At 39.3% G+C, this 19673-nt stretch overlaps 1 protein-coding gene across 3 annotated transcripts in view; it reads left to right on the top strand.

Annotated features, from left to right (window-relative positions):
- Nucleotides 1-19673, top strand: part of SEPTIN10 (septin 10) — a 93744-nt gene that overhangs the window by 16093 nt on the left and 57978 nt on the right. For 2 of the 3 annotated variants that reach the window (XM_080655320.1, XM_080655323.1), the window contains exon 2: nt 9047-9112. The exons of the other annotated variant lie outside the window; for it this stretch is intronic. In XM_080655320.1, the coding sequence (XP_080511446.1) occupies nt 9047-9112 (66 nt within the window). The remainder of the gene's footprint in view (nt 1-9046; nt 9113-19673) is intronic. 3 annotated transcript variants of the gene reach the window in all.

The raw sequence follows: 19673 nt of genomic DNA on the forward strand, positions 1-19673 counted from the left end.
TGCCTTAGGAGCGGTATCGGTGAAGAAATTGCTTCGGCATATGTCTAAGATTTCTCTGCCTGTGGATTCCTCTAGTATTTTTATGGTTTCCCGTGTTATGTTTAAGTCCTGTATCCATTTTGAATTTATTTTTGTGTATGGTATAAGTTGGTGGTCTAGTTTCATTTTTTGCATGTATCTGTCCAATTTTCCCAACACCATTTATTGAAGAGGCTGTCTTGACTCCATTGTATGTTCATGCCTCCTTTGTCAAATATTAATTGAGCATAGTGGTTTGGGTCTATATCTGGATACTCTATTTTATTCCATTGGTCTATATGTCTGTTCTTGTGCCAGTACCAGGCTGTTTTGAGAACAGTGGCTTTGTAATACAGCTTGAAATCTGGTATTGAGATCCCACCTACTTTGTTCTTCTTTCTCAGGATTGCTGTGGCTATTCGGGGTCTTTTTTATTCCAGATGAATTTTTGGAGAGTTCTTTCTAGGTCTGTGAAATATGCCGTTGGTATTTTAATGGGGAGTGCATTCAATCTGTAGATTGCTTTGGGTAGTATGGAAATTTTAATGATGTTAATTCTACCAATCCATGAACATGGTATGTTCTTCCATCTGTTTATGTCTTCCTCTATCTCTTTTTTCAGTGTCCTGTAGTTTTCCGCATATAGGTCTTTTACCTCCTTAGTCAAGTTTATTCCTAGGTATCTTAATTTTTTTTGGTGCAATGGTAAATGGGATTGCTTTTTTAGTTTCTCTTTCTGTAAGTTCACTATTGGTGTATACAAATGCCATAGATTTCTTGGCGTTAATTTTGTATACTGCTACATTGCCGAATTCATTTATTAAGTAATAGTTTTTTGATGGAGTCTTTGGGGTTTTTTATGTACAATATCATGTCATCTGCAAATAAGGACAGCTTTACTTCTTCTTTTCCAATTTGGATGCCTTTTATTTCTTCTTCTTGTCTGATTGCAATGGGTAGTTCTTACAGCACTATGTTGAACAGGAGTGGTGAGAGTGGGCATCCCTGTCTTGTTCCTGTTCTTAGGGGAAATGGTTTTAGTTTTTGCCCATTGAGTATGATGTTGGCAGTGGATTTATCATATATGGCTTTTATTATGTTGAGGTATGATCCTTCTATTCCCACCTTGTTGAGAGTTTTTATCAAGAAAGGGTGTTGGATTTTGTCAAATGCTTTTTCTGCATCAATTGATAGGACTATGGGACTTTTATCTCTCAATTTGTTTATGTGATGTATCACGTTTATTGATTTGCGGATATTGTACCATCCTTGCATTCCCGGGATAAATCCTACTTGGTCATGGTGTATGATCTTTCTGATGTACTGCTGGATCCAATTTGCTAGAATTTTGTTGAGGATTTTAGCATCTACATTAATGAGGGATATTGGCCTGTAATTCTCTTTCATTGTGTTGTCTTTATCTGATTTTGGTATTAGGGTGATGTCGGCTTCATAGAAGGAGCTTAGAAGTGTTCCTTCCTCTTGAATTTTTTGGAATAGGCTGAGGAGGATAGGTTTCAGTTCTTCCTTGAATGTTTGGTAAAACTCCACTGTGAAGCCGTCTGGCCCCGGGCTTTTGTTTGCTGGAAGCTTTTTGATGACTGCTTCAATTTCTTCCATAGTTATTGGCCTATTGAGATGTTTAGATTCTTCCTGATTGAGTTTTGGAAGGTTGTATTTTTCTAGAAATATGTCCATTTCCTCCAGGTTGTCCAGTTTGTTAGAATGGAGTTGTTCATAGTATTTTTTAACAATCCTTTGTATTTCGGTGGGGTCTGTTGTTATTTCTCCTCTTTCATTTCTGATTTTGTTTATTTGGGTCCTCTTTGCTTCTTGGTGAGCCTGGCTGGAGGTTCATCAATCTTGTTTATCCTTTCAAAGAACCAGCTCTTGGTTTTGTTGATCTTTTGTATTGTTTTTTTGGTCTCTATGTCATTTATCTCTGCTCTGATCTTTATTATTTCCTTCCTTCTGCTTACACTGGGCTTTTCTTTTTTTGGGGGGGGGGGGCTTTTCTTGTTGCTCTCTTTCTAACTCTTTGAGTTGTAGGGTTAGGTAATTTATTACCATTGTTTCTTGTTTTTTTTTCAGTAGGCTTGTAGAGCTATGAACTTTTCTCTCAAGACTGCTTTTGCTGTGTCCCATAGATTTTGGATTGTTGTGTTTTCATTGTCGATTGTTGCCATGATGTTTTTTATTTCTTCTTTGATCTCTCTGGTAACCCAGTCATTGTTTAATAGCATGCTGTTTAGTCTCCCATGTGTTTGATTTTTTTTGGATTGTTTTTATTGTAGTTGATTTCCAGTTTTATGCCACTGTGATCTGAAAAGATGCTTAATATGATTTCTATCTTCTTGAATTGGAAGAGACTTTGCCTATGACCCAATATATGGTCTATATTTGAAAATGACCCATGTGCATTTGAGAAGAATGTATATTCTGTGGCTTTGGAGTGAAATGTTCTGAAGATGTCAATTAATTCCATCTGGTCTAGTGAGTTATTTAGGATTGATGTTTCTTTGCTGATTTTTTGTTTAGAAGATTTGTCCAATGGTGATTGTGGGGTATTAAAGTCTCCTATTATGATTGTTTTGCTGTCAATTTCTCCCTCAATTTCCTCCAGGAGTTTTTTTATGTATTTGGGTGCTCCTGTATTGGGTGCATATATGTTTACCAGAGTTATTTCTTCTTGTTGGATTGCTCCCTTTAGTATTATGAAGTGGCCTTATCTCTTTTTATGTCCTTCACTTTGATATCTAATTTGTCAGATATAAGTATTGCTACCCCAGCTTTTTTTTTTCATTTCCATTCGCCTGAAAAACCTTTTTCCATCCCTCTACCCTCAGTCTGTGTGCATCTTTTTTTCTGAGGTTGGTATCTTGTAGACAGCAGATATATGGGTCATGTTTTTTTATCCAGTCCGTTACCCTATGTCTTTTGATTGGGGCATTTAATCCATTTACATTTAAAGTTATTATTGATAGGTACTTATTTGTCACCATTTTTATTCTGTTTTTTAAAAAATATATATTTTATTGATTTTTTACAGAGAGGAAGGAAGAGGGATAGAGAGTTAGAAACATCGATGAGAGAGAAACATCAATCAGTTGCCTCCTGCACACCCCCCACCGGGGATGTGCCCGCAACCAAGTTACGTGCCCTTGACCGAAATCGAACCCGGGACCCCTCAGTCCGCAGGCCGACGCTCCATCCACTGAGCCAAACCGGCCTCGGCATCCATTTTTATTCTTTACCCCTGTGTTTCTTCTTCGCTTCCTATTTCTGTTTGTTTGTTTGTTTTTTGTTGGTTTGTTTTTTGTTTTTTTTTTTTGTTTTTTACAGCTGACCCTTTAGCATTTCTTGCATTGCTGGTTTGGTGGTAATAAATTCCCTTAGTCCTTTTTTGTCTGTGAAGCTCTTGATTTCACCCTCAATTTTCATTGATAGCCTTGCTGGGTACAGTTTTCTTGGATTCAGACCCTTCCTTTGCATGACTTTGTATATTTCATTTCATTCCCTTCTTGCCTGATGTGTTTCTGTTGAGAAATCAGTCGCTAGTCTGATGGGGGAATCCTTTGCAGGTAAATTTCTGTCTCTCTCTGGCTGTTTTTAAAATTCTTACTTTGTTGTTGGTGTTTGCCAATTTAATTATAATGTGTCTTGGCGTCAGTCTTTGGGGTTCATTTTGTTTGGAACTCTGTGAGCTTCTTGGATTTGTGTGAGTTTTTTCTTCCCTATATCAGGGAAGTTTTCTGTCATTATTTCTTCAAGCAGGTTTTCTCTTCCTTGCTCTGTTTCCTCTCCTTCTGGATCCCCCATTATGCGGATGTTGTTTCATTTCGTGTTGTCCCAAAGTTCTCTTAGGCTCTCCTCCTGCTTTTTATTTATTTATTTATTTATTTATTTATTTATTTATTTATTTCTAGAAGCTGCTCTGTTTGGGTATTTTTTCCCATCTTGTTTTCTAGCTCACTGATGCGGTCCCTCTGCTTCTTCTAGTCTACTCTTGATGCTTCCTATTGTGTTCTTTACAGCAGTGATGTCATTTTTCATTTCTTATTGGTTCTTCTTCATTTCCTTTTGGTTCTTACACATATTGTCGAATTTGTCTTCCATTCTTTTCAGCCACCTTATGACCATTTCTCTGAATTCTTTCTCTGACCGGTTGCTTGCCTGAATTTCGTTTACTTCCTTTTCTGGTGATGCCTGCTTTTCTTTCATTTGCAGGCTGTTTCTTTGTCTCCCCATGGTCTCTCTTCTCCAGGTGTCTGGTTATGTAGTTCTCTCTCTCCTGCGTTGATTTAAAGGCACAAAATACAACACAACCAAGTACAACGCACAAGGCACTGAACAGAAATGTATTCACGATATTAATAACCCCAAATAAAGGTGACCACCAGAGAAAGGCAAATTAGAGGATAGGAGAGAAAGAAGAAGAGAAAAAAAAAAAAGAAAGAAAGAAAGAAAGAAAGAAAGAAAGAAAGAAAGAAAGAAAGAAAGAAAGAAGTGCAAAAATGAAATTGGGAAAAGGAAAAAAAGTAAGAGAGAAAAGGAAGAGAATAAGAAAAAAGAGGGAACACACTATATATATGGGGAGAAAACTCCAATAGAACAGCCACTAATCCCAACAAATGCCAGCAACAAGTACCTGGAGATGAATACAAACTACAAACAACAACTAATATCAATCCAGGCAAGGGAAAACAGAAGCAAAAAACAAAACAAAAAGAAGAATAAGCAGAACAATCTCACAAACAAGCATAAAAAATCGATATAATCAGCAATCAAGCAAACAACAACAAAAGGACAGAGAGAAAAAAAATTTTTTGGATAGTGAAGATAGAGAAGAGAGAGGTATGTATGAACTTGGAGCAGGGTATTGGAAATTAGATATATAAGTAGGGTGAAATTTTAACAGGGGGTAAAAAGAAGTTATAGAGAAAACTAAAGAAGGAAAAGGGTAAGAGAAACAGGACAACCAAAGGGGAAAAGTTAGGAAGCAAGTGATGGCATAAAGGTAAATTTGAGATAGAGTAAAATGATGCTAAAGGAAAGATGAAAATTGAATGTAGAACACTAATCCCTAAGTAAAATAAAGAGAAAATAAAATGACACTTTAAAAAAAGGTAAAATAGTAGTAGTAATAACACTGATTGAAAATAAAAATGTAATAATTAAAAAGGTAAAATCAAGCGAGGAAAAAGGAAAAAAATTAGTTTCTTAAGTAAAAGATTAAAAAAATAAAAATGTGCAGTAGTGAAGGTCATTCACTTCCTGTACTGTTCTGTTTGGCACACCTGTTTCCTAGTCAGGACAGTATTGCAGTTCCCTGCGTTCCACTGCTCCTCAGTGTTGTAAGCCAGTCCTGATTTTTAAGTGGGCAGTGTGTCTTAATTTCTTGTATTCCTTTATTTGTGTTTACACAAGAGTCAATTTGTGATTCAACCCCTGGGTGGCAGTGTTTCTAGATTGACCTCCCAGTCTATAGATCCTCTCTAGCCAGTGCTTCGATCAGGAGTGGGCAAACTTTTTGACTCGAGGGCCACAATGGGTTCTTAAACTGGACCGGAGGGCCGGAACAAAAGCATGGATAGAGTGTTTGTGTGAACTAATATAAATTCAAAGTAAAGGAGCGGAGGGGAGAGCAAGAGAACCCTCCGCTCTTTCGGCTCCGCGGGCCGGATAGAACAGCCGAATGGGCCGGATCCGGCCCGCGGGCCGTAGTTTGCCCACGGCTGGCTTAGATCCTGCTTTCCCTGTGGCATTCAGTACCAGTTTGTGGGAGTGGGTTGCCCCAGAGCTGGTTCTCTGATGGTTATTTCCCGCTCTGATCCCCAGGTTCCAGAAAAACAACTTTTCTCTGCTGTCTCTTAGGGTGTCCCCACTTGGGTGATCCTATGTATTGGACTTAGTAATTAGAAGCAAAGATTTAAAGAGGAAAAAGAAAAAGGAAAAAAAAAAAAGAGCCAGCATAAGTGTGTGAACTCCAGGGCTGTGTGCAAGTCTGTGCAGTCTTTTTTCCCCCCTTGGGTCTAAGCAGCCGGCACACCTTTAAAATTTTTAGGATGTCCTTTTGCCTCAGATCAAAATGGGATGCTTTTTAGAGTTCCCTTCTGTTAGCAGCTCTGAGGACTCCCTTCCACATTCACGGATCACGCCAGCCCCAATAGCCACGGATTTTTCTAGACGCAGACTTCCCCCAGTCTTCCAGCTCCCGCTATGCGTGTGTTTCTCTCTCCTGCCGGGACCAGAGACCTCACCTTATCCCTGGCGAAATCTTTCCTTTCCACGGTGGGGTGTAAATCTCCTCTGAATCCGCATGTTTGTGCCAATTGGAGACCAATGTTCTTGGGTTCACAGCTGTTCTGTGGGTGCCATAGTTGTAGATTTTCAGGCTTCCGATAACATCCACTTTCCCCTTCAAGATGGCACGGTCTCCATGTCCGAGCCGGTCACTCTGGGAGGGAACCTGGCAGCAGTGGGGACTGCCCAGTCAAGGGAGCCCCATCCAGCAGTTCCCCACAGTCTCCTGGAGTATAGCTATCCCTCAACTCACCAACAAACACTCCCTGTGCGACCACAAACTCTCCCTTTGTTTTCTCACAGTATCTTGCAGTCTGCCTTCCCATCGGCAGCCATCTTCCTTTCTCCTTTTTTCTACTTTAAATGCCACCTCATCTGATGCTGTACCACCTTTCTGACTCCATTCAATATCATGGTCTTCCTAGAAACTGCTCTGGTCTTTAGTGATCTCTTTCTCCAAAGCTCCATTAACTACCACACTGTTCTAGTTATTCTCACCTTTCTGTCCTGGTGTAGAAGAGGGACTGGATCTGCTTATGTCCACACAGTGACTAGAGTGAAGGGGCTTATTAGAATGCCAGGGAGCTGGCTGGAGGGAGTAAGGTGAAGTGTTTATATAGTTAAAAACAAAACCTTAGGCCAATCTGATGGGCTTTTACTTTTTAAATTGTGAAACATAGCCAGTAGGTGTACTTTTGTATAGTGGCATCTTCCAACTGATAAGAGTCATTTCATGTTGGAACAGTGTGTTCAGTCAGCTACTTAGGATTTGGAAACACTGTATATGAAGTGATTATTTAACAAGTCTAGCCTTCAATAGCTTAGATTACCCATATGTACCAGAGGAAGGTGGTTGTTAGCATTCTGTAATATTCAGTCATGAAATATGCCTGTGTGTCTATGTGGGATTGCATTCACACCTGGGGGTGGGGGTGGGGGTGGGGGTAGGGGTGGAGGTGCAGGGATGGGATCGGGGGTTGGTGTGGTGTAGAAACACCACTCCCTTGCTGCAATTGGTATGGTTCCCCCTTTTATCACTGTTGTATAGTTTGTTGTAATTAAAGACCAGGGAACTGCTTAAATAAAGGTAGAACATTTACATATACTCGAGTACACAGAACAGAATGCTACACTATAGAAACAACTAGAGGCCCAGTGCATGAAAATTCATGCACTGGAGGGGCGGTTCCTCAGCCAGACCTGCCCCCTCTCACAGTCTGGGAGCCCTCAGGGATGGGAGGCAACCTGGTGATCAGGGGAAAGCGACGCCCCCATCACATCTCTGCCGCGCTGCCACTGCTGTCAGTGCAAGCCTTGGCCAGCCCTGGTTACCTTAGCCTCAGGCGGCCCTGGGCGCCTGGGCAGCCGCCATCCGAGACTTGCCTGCGCCTCGGGCCGGCCCTGGGCAGCTGGGGGGCTGAGGGGACTGAGGGACTCTGGAGGCCCCTGCCGCCCTGGCGGGCCTGAGGGGCCTGGGCGCCACCATCTTTGAGGGCGTGGCAGTCAATTAGCATATTCCCTCCTTATTGGCTGTGGGTGCCGCCATCTCTGCGACAGCGTGAGGGCCAATTAGCATATTCCCTCTTTATTAGATAGGATGAGGTAGATCTGGGTACTGGTGAAATGGCCTCTAGGACAGATTAGGCAAAACATAACAAAACAAAAAAAAAAACCAGTATAGAACAATAGGCTACTCCTATAAACAAGGAGACCTGCATATTCATGTATGTTTTTACATGCATGGTCTGTCTCTGGAAGGAGACATAAGCTGGTGGCCTCTGGGTAACAGAATTGCTGAGGGATTAGGGAATTAAAGGTAGGAAGGGAGCTTATTGGCACTGTTTACATGTTTTCTTACTATGTCCATATTGATATTACTTTTTAAAAATGCACGCATTTCCTCAGTATTGTGTGCTGCACTCAGAAGTAGAATAGTAATGCCTCTGCGGCAGCATTGCTTTGAAATTCACAGAACTTCTCTCACACCTGTCTTCCCCCATTCCTATTCCTGACTGTTACAAGCACAGTGAATATGTATTTGGTTTACCACTTGGGATAGTAGAAGGAACAGCTTTGCAGTCAGATCAGACCTGGCTTACTGGCCTGTATGATTACTTTCTGAATTGTAGCTTTCTTATGCAGGGAATGTTAAAACTCAGATCTGTTGTAAGGTTTAAGTAAAAAAGTGTATTTAATAAGCTAGCATAGTGATGGGCATATAATAGTAGTTGGATAAATGATAATTATTTCAATTTTAATTGGATAACTAAGGGACATTTAAAAATACTTGCTTTTCCAACTATACTGAAATTGAAGCATTGACATACCTATTTCCCCTGGCATGCTACAGTGGACTATAACAAATTTTGAGTGCCTCTTGGCTCCTAGAGTAGTTTTTAAGTGAAATAACTTATTTTCCTTTTTTTAATCCAATGAAGTCTTTCAAATAAAAGTGATGTTCTTTGTTTTCCTTTATGTAAATGGGCATTTGCTAATTTTTAAAATAATTTGTGTGGGGTTAAGTGCATTAATGTATATTATATTTTGACTATTATATATTATTTACTTATGCAGATATCTATCTAGCAAGAAGGTTTTAAACACTGTATAGATTACAAGTCAAAATTTGGTAATAATGACTATTAGAATTTCTTTTTAATGTAAATACCTTATTTAGATGTAGGTTTTTGGAGTAATATGCATATTTTCTATTAACTTTTTTCAGCTCTTTCAGTCTCACATGGCAACAAAATCTTGTATGTCCTCCCAAGTATCTGATGATGAACAGAGAGTGAGTATATCTTTCAAATAGCTCCATAAAGTACTCCAGATATCTCTGTGATTTCAAGATAATTATTCAGAGACCTAAGAGACTTTTGTTTATACTTACCTTGAATGTGAAATAACTTATGTTTATTCAAGTTAAAAATTAATGATGGAGTGAATAATTGCTATGTGTCCAGTGTCTCTATCCTACTTGACATTAAGCAAGTTAAAATTCTAACTGAAGACTAGATCAGCTTTTGCTGGGCATACTTGCAGAACTTGGTGGATGTGGAGAACTCCTCTAGTTCTTGAGAGTGTGGAAGTCACAAGACAGCGGTCAGATGCCTTCCTGAGTGTGAGGTCAGACCTTAATGTTTCCAGGGTCCTAAAATCCTAAATGGGCCATATAACAGGGATGTGTTTCAGTAATTCCTATTAAAATTTATATTTAAAAGGATGGATAAATTTAACTTGGTGGAAGAGAGAGGTTGTCAGTTATTTTAAAAAAGAAAATTACAAATACAAGCCTGGATAATTTGAAAAGATTAAATAATTGCCTTTAGTTCTGTGTTCCAGTTAAGTCTTTTATTTTTCCTTCTTTCCCCACACATGCTAAAAGTCCTCATGGGTTCGATAAGTCATAATCAGACCACCAAACTGCCATCCTTTTAATTTTTTTCTCATTGGTAATAATAGTATATTTCACCTTTATTTTATCTCCTCAAAGACTTTGAATTACTCTTAATGTGCCTTCTGACACACTACTTTGCTAAAACTACTGTCATAGTAATCTTTAGTGACTAACCCATTGAGTGCTCATTGCTTACTCCTGATTTTCTCTGGCCCCTCTTCAAATAATTTATGGTGACCAATACCATGTTTTTGAAAAGCTTCTTTTGTTTTTCATGACATTAAAATTATATAGCTTTACAAAGCTTTTCAGCTTTTTGTCTGGTACTTTGAATAATTGGAGCCATATTTGCCATTGATTTTGATGTCTGATACAGGTATGTTATTCCAATGTGTTGGTTCCTACCCCTCTCTGTTAGCCATATGACTATTGTAATAGCATGTCTTAAATATTCGGGATTATTTTGAGATACACATATTAGCATAATCCTAATTATTAATGTAATAAAAAGCCTCTCAGCTTAAAAAAATTATATAGCATTAGAGCCAGAAGGAATTCTACAGCCAGTTAAGTTCAACTTTTGCATATGCTTATCAGACAACAAGTATTATTTTAATCTTCTTGAATGCTTTCATGACTGGAAAGCACAGTGTTTCTTCACTCTCCCTTTTTTAAATTATAAAGATAATATGCTTACATGACTAAAAGGGATTAAAGGGGACAAAAGAAAATACAGTGTACTGGTTTTCTCTTACTCCATAACAAATTGCCACAAATTTACTTGGTTAAAACAACACCTGTTTATTAGCTCACTTCTGTAGGTCAGAAAGCCAGGCACAGCACAGCTGGCTTCTCTGTCCAGAATCTCACACTGAGGATGTTGGCTGGCTGGGTTCTTATCTGGAGGCTCCCCTTCTAAACTCAGTTTGTTGGCACAATTCATTTTTTGGCAGGCCAGTTGCTGTCAGTTCCTCATCATTCTTAGATACTTGTGCTATGTGGCTCCTTTGTACCCATACAACAATGGAGAACTGGAATGCCTCAAACCCCTTTCTTCAGAACTTTTCAGCCCTTTTTATATCACACTTAATGATTATAGCTTTGAGTAGGTAGTATAAGTCCTTCAATCCTGTCTTTTACAGAACTGTTTTTACTATTCTAAATTCTACATTTCCATATAAATTTTAGAATTAGCTTCTCAGTTACCATATTGACAGCATATAGCTGGATCTTGTTCTTTTATCCAATTTGACAATTTCCTTCTTTTAATTGAAATGTTTTATTCTATACTGTCCAGTATGGTAGCCACTAGCCACATATAGCTATTTATATTTAAATTAGAGGCCCCATGCATGAAATTCATGCACGGGGGTGGGGGTCCCTCAGCCCGGCCTGCACCTTCTCCAATCCGGACCCCTCGGGGGATGTCCGACTGCCTCTCGCAATCTGGGACCGCTGGCTCCTAACCGCCCGCCTGCTTGCCTGCCTGATTGCCCCTAACCACCTCTGCCTGCCTGCCTGATCGCCCCTAACTGCTGACCTGATCGCCCCTAACCCCCTCTGCCTTGCCCCGCACCCAGGACCCAGGATTCCCTCCTCCGGCCGGTCGCAGACACACGGGCCCCGGACTTCCTTTCCTCTGGCCGGCCGCAGGCACACGGGACCCAGGCCAGCTTCTCCCGGGATGGCCGCAGCTGCAGGGGACCGTGGGTGGGTAGGTTCGCCTGGGCCACAGCCGCAGGTGCCTGGGACCATGGGGCGGGCGGCTTCTCCCTCTCCCGGGCCGCAGGCGCAGATACAGCCGCTGGCACCCGGGACTGAGGGATGGGCAGCTTGTCCCTCTCCCGGGCCGCAGCCTCAGCTGCTGGCGCCAGGGACTGCGGGGCAGGCGGTTTGTCCCTCTCGCAGGCCACAGGCGCAGCCACTGGCGCCTGGGACCATGGGGTGGGTGGCTTGTCCCTCTCCCGGGACGCAGCCTGGAAGGTCCCCATTCCTCTCTCATGAGCTCATTTGTGCCTGGCTGGTCCCCTTTGCCAGTGTTGAGTGTCTGAGCCTTTATGGCGTGAGGGTGTGATGACCATTTGCATATTAGCTCTTTAAACTTAAACTATATAGGTAGGTACATTGTTATTAACTTAATTAGGGTACTCCTAAGCTGGCCTTTGCTAAAAACGTCCTCAATCTGATTGAGGTACGTTCGCTGAGGTCGACCCCTTCCAACTCTCCCATCCACACTCGTCTTGTATACTTGTTTTGTCTATCTCCTTTCGTTCATCCTCTCTATATGTCCAAACCATCTCAACATAACTTTCTCAATCCTCAACACTACATCTTCTTTCACTCCACAACGTTCCCTAAAATTAACTTAATAAACTTTACTTAAAGTTTTAAGTCTTAGTTAAACTATAGGTACGTTGAATAAAACTTGATATCATACTTAATAACGATATTTATTGATAAAATTAAATTCCTTACAATTTACCTTACATTATCCATAAAATTAAATCATGACAACGACTGACAAACACTAGTGTGAACAGTGGCCTTGCATCTCCTTGGAAAGTTTGGGTAAGTCAGGTTTGTATGTTGTTTTTAATTTTAGGCACGATTCCAGGTTCTCATCAATAAGACGACTTCTCAATTTACTTTTGATAAGGTTTATGCTTGAAAATGATTGTTCGCATAAATATGTAGACCCAAATAAGGAAAGAACAGTAAACACTAGTTTTTTCAGTTGATTATATGAGTCAGGAATACTATTCCAGGTGTTAAAAATCAACATATCTTCCTTCTCCAGGTCTTTCAAAGCAGACCACTTGTGCTGTGAACTAAGTTCACATTTGTTTTTCTCCAATATTTCTATATCAGCACAAAGACGTTCAAATTTCGAGTTCCACAATTCTTTGTTTTTTAAATCCAGCAATTGCATTTCAAAGTTGCCAATGTCATTATAAAAGGGAGAAAAATTTAATTCTTTTACAGTAGCATTAAGAGGTTTTTTAACGAAGGCTAACGTCACTTTGCTGTTTCTGAATTCCTGAAACCTGTTGAGAAAAGCTTCCCTCATATTTAAAAGTGTTGTTTTGATATAGCAAATGTCAATATCAGAATTATTTTCTTGGTGATGTTTCAACAGGCTTGGAAAGTGAATCAAAGTTTCTCTTTCAAAATCTTGAGCAAAAAGAGATAATTTGTTTTCGAATGAAATAACTTCTTCTAACATCAAAAAAATAGTGTTTCCTTTCCCCTGTGGTTTATGATTAAGCTGATTTAGATGAGACGTAATGTCTACCATGAAATAAAATTTTTGGATCCACTGATCATTCGTTAGTTCTGGATAGTGAACACCCTTCTCAAGGAGAAATGCTTTAATTCCTGTTAATAAGGAAGTGAAACGTTTCAAAACGTTTCCTCTTGATAACCAACGTACCTTGTTATGCAGCAGAAGATCTGCGTACTCACTCTCCATTTCAACTAAAAATTCTTTAAATTGGCGATGATTAAGGGCTTTAGCTATAATGGAGTTGATAATGTTAATCACCAATTCCATAACTTTGCAAATTTCTTCTGGAAATGTCTGCGCACAAAGCACTTCTTGATGAATGATGCAATGGTAAGTAAGTATCTTGTGATTAATTTTTTCTTTCAAAATAGCAACAAACCCGTTTCTTATGCCAGTCATACTTTTTGCCCCGTCTGTTGAAATTGAGACAATTTTATCGAGTGGAATATGATGTTTTTCAGTGCACTCAATTACAGCATTTGCTATATCCTCTCCACATGTTTGATCTTTGAGTGGCAATAATCCTAAAAGTTCTTCTTTAGGACCTGTAGATGAAATAAATTGTACAAAAAGTGAAACTTGCTCTGTATCATTTATGTCACAAGACTCGTCAACTGCTATTGATAAAGCTGAAACCAATTTAAGATCTTCGACTTGCTGGTCGGTTATATTCAAAGACATTTTGACTGTTCTATCTTTCACTGTTTTAGCAGACAATGGTAACTCTTTAATTTTTTTAGAATATCTGCTTTGTTCTTAAAATCCCGAAATAGCTCTTTGGATGCATTTATAAAACAACTTTTTATGTATTCGCCATCTGTATATGGTTTTCCTCTTTTAGCAATCTCTTGACTAACCGCAAAACTTGCAATATTAACATTGTTGGAAGATTGTATCCAGTAATTAAATACAGAACTTGATTTTTCTTGACTCTTCTGAAGTTCCTTAACTGCTTTCTTCCTTGCATCACCAACAGGATATTTAGTACTAAATGACACGTGTTTAGTTGTAAAGTGTCTCTCCAAATTTGATTTCTTGTTATGTGCCAATTTTTCCTGACAAATAAGACAGGTCAGAAGGCCATTTAAGTTTTGAATAAACACGAAAGTCTCGGTCCAATGAACTTTAAATTCACGGTTTTCGTCTTCCGTTTTTCTTTGCTTCTTCTTTGTAGCCATGTCAAATGGCACCTAAAAAAAGTTTCATTTTATAATAATAAAGTCACCAACACAAAATAATTACTATTCTTAAATTGATGACAAAAATACCTGTAGGATTTGCAGCCGGTTGGAAAAATACAGGTAACTTTATGCTTCGAGTAGGTACTTTTGTCACCTGCGAGCGATTTGCGGACATGACTAGCACTACCCACTGCACAGTGAGGCTGCTGACTGGCTCACTCAACTCGTGCATGAATCGCACGCACCTCCCCCACGCTGCGTATCCCGCGGCCCGCCTCCGCCGCGTCTCCCGTCGCCCGGCGGATCGACACCCCCACTTCTTCTAACACCACTTCTTCAAAATAGACTCACCCAGGCCAAAAACCGACTTCTGCTCATGGGCCACGAAGTTTCAATCGCACTGTATGTGCGCTCCCACACGTGGTATTTTGTGGAAGAGCCACACACAAGGGGCCAAAGAGCCGCATGTGGCTCGCGAGCCGCGGTTTGCCAATCACGGTCTAAAGCATTACATATGTCTTCTTTTTCCCTGATTGACACCCCGCTATCCACTCCCTTCCCCTAGAACAGTGGTCGGCAAACTCATTAGTCAACAGAGCCAAATATCAGCAGTACAATTGAAATTTCTTTTGAGAGCCAAATTTTTTAAACTTAAACTATATAGGTAGGTACATTGTTATTAACTTAATTAGAGTACTCCTAAGCTGGCCTAAGAGCCACACTCAAGGGACCAAAGAGCCGCATGTGGCTCATGAGCCACAGTTTGCCAACCGCAGCCCTAGGACAAGCCCCCACCACCCCAGTGTCCCTGTCCATTGATTATGCTAATATGCATACATACAAGTCCTTTGGTTGATCTTTTACCCCTTCCTCCCCGCCGCCTTCTCTCTGAGGTTGGACTGCCTGCTCAGTGTTTCTTAGTTCTGGATCTACTTTTGTTCATTAGTTTATGTTGTTCGTTATATACCACATATGAGAGATCATGTGATATTTATCTTTCTCCCACTGGCTTATTTTGCTTAGCATAATGCTTTCCAGGTCCATCCATGCTGTTGCAAATGGTAAAAGTTTCTTTTTTATAGCAGCATAGTATTCCATTGTGTAGGTGTACCACAGTTTTCTAATCCACTCATCTGCTGATGGGCATTTAGGCTGTATCCAAATCTTAGCTATTGTAAATTGTGCTGCTATGAACATAGGGATGCATATGTTCTTTGTGATGGGTGTTTCTGGTTTCTTGGGATATACTAGTATTCCCAGCACTGGGATTACTGGGTTGATTGGGAGTTCCATTTTTAATTTTTTGAGCAATCTCCACACTTTTTTCCACAGTGGCTGCACCAGTCTGCATTTCCACCAGCAGTGCACAAGGTTCCTTTTTTTTCCACATCCTCACCAGCACTTGTCGTTTTTTGAGTTGTTGATGATAGCCATTCTGAAGTGTGAGATGGTACCTCGTTTTGATTTGCATCTCTCAGATGATTAGTGACTTTGAGTATGTTTTCATATGTCTCTTGGCTTTCTATGTCCTCTTCCGAAAGTGTCTATTTAGGTCCTTTGCCCATTTTTTTATTGGATTGTTTATCTTCCTTTTGTTAAGTTGTATGAGTTCTCTGTAAATTTTGGAGATTAAATCCTTATCTGAGATAGCATTGGCAAATACGTTCTCTCATACAGTGGGCTTTCTTGTTGTTTTGTTGATGGTTTCTTTTGCTGTGCCAGAAGCTTTTTATTTTGATGTAGTCTGATTTATTTGTTTTCTTCTTAGTTTCCATTGCCCTAGGAGCTGTATCCGTAAAGATATAGCTATGACATATGTCTGATATTTTGCTGCCTATGGAGTCTTCTAAGATTTTTATGCTTTCCTGTCTTACATTTACCAGGTGTACCAGTTAATAATGCGGATTTTTTTTCAATAGATGGAGTTACACATATATTGATATATATGCGATTTGATATGTATGCTATTTTGTTGTATTGATAGCAAGCTTCAAAACTTCATATGTCAAATTTCCTAAAGGGGTTAACATCATAGATATTTTTACGCTTAACAATGTCGAATTTCGTGCCAAAAAAAGAGCATTTGCAGGAAGTTTTAATTCATTACTTTATTTTGAAGAAAAGTGCTGCTGAAAATTATCATATACTTCGGGAAGCTTATGGTGAACATGCTCCATCTTAAGATAATTGTGAACGTTGGTTTAAACGCTTTAAAAGTGATGATTTCCATGTGAAAAACAGAGAACATCCAGGTCAACCGAAAAAGTTTGAAGACCAACAATTAGAAGCATTATTGGATGAAGATGCATGTCAAACTCAAAAACAACTTGCATAAAGATTATATATTGCTCAGCAAAGAATTTCTGATCATTTACAAGCAATGGGAAAGATTTTAAAGGAAGGAAAATGGGTGCCACATCAACTGAACGAAAGACAAGTGGAAAATTGAAAAGTCATCAGTAAAATGTTGCTTCAATGGCACGAAAGAAAGTCTTTTTTTGCATCGAATTGTGACTGGTGATGAAAAGTGGATTTATTTTGAGAATCCCAAACACACAGCCATCAACATCGACTGCAAGGCCAAATTGCTTCATAAAGAAGACAATGCTCTGCATTTGGTGGGATCAGGAAGGTGTGGTGTATTATGAGCTTCTAAAACCAGGTGAAACCGTTAATACTGATCGCTACCGACAACAAATAATCGATTTGAACCACGCTTTGATCGTGAAACAACCAGAATGGGCTAGAAGACACGGTAAAGTAATTTTGCTTCATGATAACACACCATCCCACACTTCAAAACCAGTTAAAGACTCGTTAAAAGATCTTGCCTGGGAAGTATTAACCCACCTGCCATATTCACCAGACCTTGCTCCTTCAGATTACCACTTGTTCTGGTCGATGGCACATGCACTTTCTGAGCAGCACTTCAAAACATACGAAGAAGTGGAAAATTGGGTCTCTGAATGGTTTGCCTCAAAACAAGTAAAGTTCTGTTGGGACGGTACCCACAAATTACCTGAAAGGTGGGGGAAATGTGTAGCTAGCAATGGATATTACTTTGAATAAAGCACTTTTGATGTTTCTCTTGAAATTATTGTGTTTTCTTTGATTACACAATCCACATTATTAACCGGTACACCTGGTAAGTCTTTTACCCATTTTGAGTTTATTTTTGTGTATGGTGTAAGTTGGTGATCTAGTTTCATTTTTTTCCCATGTATCTGACCAATTTTCCCAGCACCATTTATTGAAGAGACTGTCTTACCTCCATTGTATGCTCTTGCATCCTTTGTCAAATATTAATTGAGCATAATGGCTTCGGTCAATTTCTGGGTTCTCTGTTCTGTTCCATTGGTCTATATGTCTGTTCTTATGCCAGTACCAGGCAGTTTTGAGAACCATGGCTTTGTAATATAGTTTGATAACTTGTATTGTGATCCCTCCAACTTTGTTCTTCTTTCTCAGGATTGCTGTGGCTATTCGGGGGTCTTTTTTTATTTCAGGTGAATTTTTGGAGAGTTTAGTCTGGTCTGTAAAATATGCTGTTGGTATTTTAACAGGGATTGCATTGAATCTATACATTGCTTTGGGTAGTATGGACATTTTAATGATGGTGATTCTACCAATCCATGAACACGGTATGTTCTTTCATCTGTTTATGTCTTCCTCTATCTCTTTTTTCAATGTCCTGTAGTTTTCAGAGTACAGATCTTTTATCTCCTTAGTTAAATTTATCCCTAGGTATCTTAATTTTTTTTGTTGCAATGGTAAATGGGATTGTTGTTTTAGTTTCTCTATCTGTGAGTTCATTATTGGTGTATAAAAAAGCCATAGATCTGGGTGTTAATTTTGTATCCTGCTACATTGCCAAATTCATTTATTAAGTCTAGTAGTTTTTTGATGGAGTTTTTAGGGTTTTCTATGTACAGTATCATGTCATCTGTGAATAATGACATTTTTACTTTCTCTTTTCCAATTTGGATGCCTTTTATTTTTTCTTCTTGTCTGATCGCTATGGCTAGCACTTTTAGTGCTATGTCGAACTGGAGTGGTGAAAGTGGCCATCCCTGTCTTGTTCCTGTTCTTAGGGGAAATGATTTTAATTTTTGCCCATTGGGTATGATGTTGGCTGTAGGTTTGTCATATATGGCTTTTATTATGTTGAGGTATGATCTCTCTATTCCCACTTTGCTGAGAGTTTTTATCAAGTAAGGGTGTTGGATTTTGTCAAATGCTTTTTCTGCATCACTGGATATAATGATATGGTTTTTATCTCTCAATTTATTTATGTGAGGTATCACATTTATTGATTTGCGGATATTGTACCATCCTTGCATGGATATTTCTAATGTAAGGCTGGATCTGATTTGCTAGAATTTTGTTGAGGATTTTAGCATCTTTCTTCATCAGGCCTGTAGTTCTCTTTTTTTGTGTTGTCTTTATCTGGTTTTGGGATTAGGGTAATGCCGGCTTCATAGAGCTTGGAAGTGTGCTTTCCTCTTGAATTTTTTGGAATAGTCTGAGGAGGATAGGTTTTAGTTCTTCTTTGAATGTTTGGTAAAACTCCCCTGGAAGATTTTTGATTACTGCTTCAATTTGATCAGTAGTTATCGGACTATTCAAGTTTTTTTATTCTTCCTGTTTGAATTTTGGAAGCTTGTATTTTTCTAAGAATATGTTCATTTCATCTAGGTCTTCCAGTTTGTTCGAGTAGAGTTGTTCATAGTATTTTTTTAACAATCCTTTGTATTTCTGTGGAGTCTGCTGTCACTTCATCTCTTTCATTTCTGATTTTGTTTACAGGCAGTCCTTGGGTTATGTTGGACTCGAAGTACATCGTTTTGTGGTTACGTCGCCATCACCCATTTATTTATTTTTAAAAAAAAGTTCCGTCATTTTGATGTATGTACACATGTGTTTTATGTTTTTTATTATTTATTTACCACAAGTAAATGTCAGGAATTGTTATCTTTAAAATTTTTTTTACTGTTTCATTTCATTACTGCTGTGTATGTGCTCCATGTGAGTGACGTAAGTGCTTATGTAGGTGGGTTCCGACTTACAGCAAAAATCGCGTTACATCGCACTGGAGGAACCGATCTCCGACGTAACCCGAGGACCTACTGTATTTGGGTCCGTTCTCTTTGTTTCTTGGTGAGCCTGGCTAGAGGTTCATCAATCTTGTTTATCCTTTCAAAGAAACAGCTCTTGGTTTTATTGATCTTTTTTTTGTCTCTATGTCGTTTATTTCCACTCCGATCTTTATTATATTCTTCCTTCTGCTCACTCTAGAATTTTCTTGTTGTTTTCTTTTTTTGTCGTGTTTTTTTTTTAAATATATTTTTATTGATTTCAGAGAGGAAGGAAGAGGGAGAGAGAGATAGAAACATCAATGATAAGAGAGAATCATTGATTGGCTGCCTCCTGCACGCCCCCCACTGGGGATCGAGCCCACAACCCCGGCATGTGCCCCTGACGGGAATCGAAC

Source organism: Plecotus auritus, assembly GCF_963455305.1.
Source record: "Plecotus auritus genome assembly, chromosome: 2".
NCBI lineage: Eukaryota > Metazoa > Chordata > Mammalia > Chiroptera > Vespertilionidae > Plecotus > Plecotus auritus.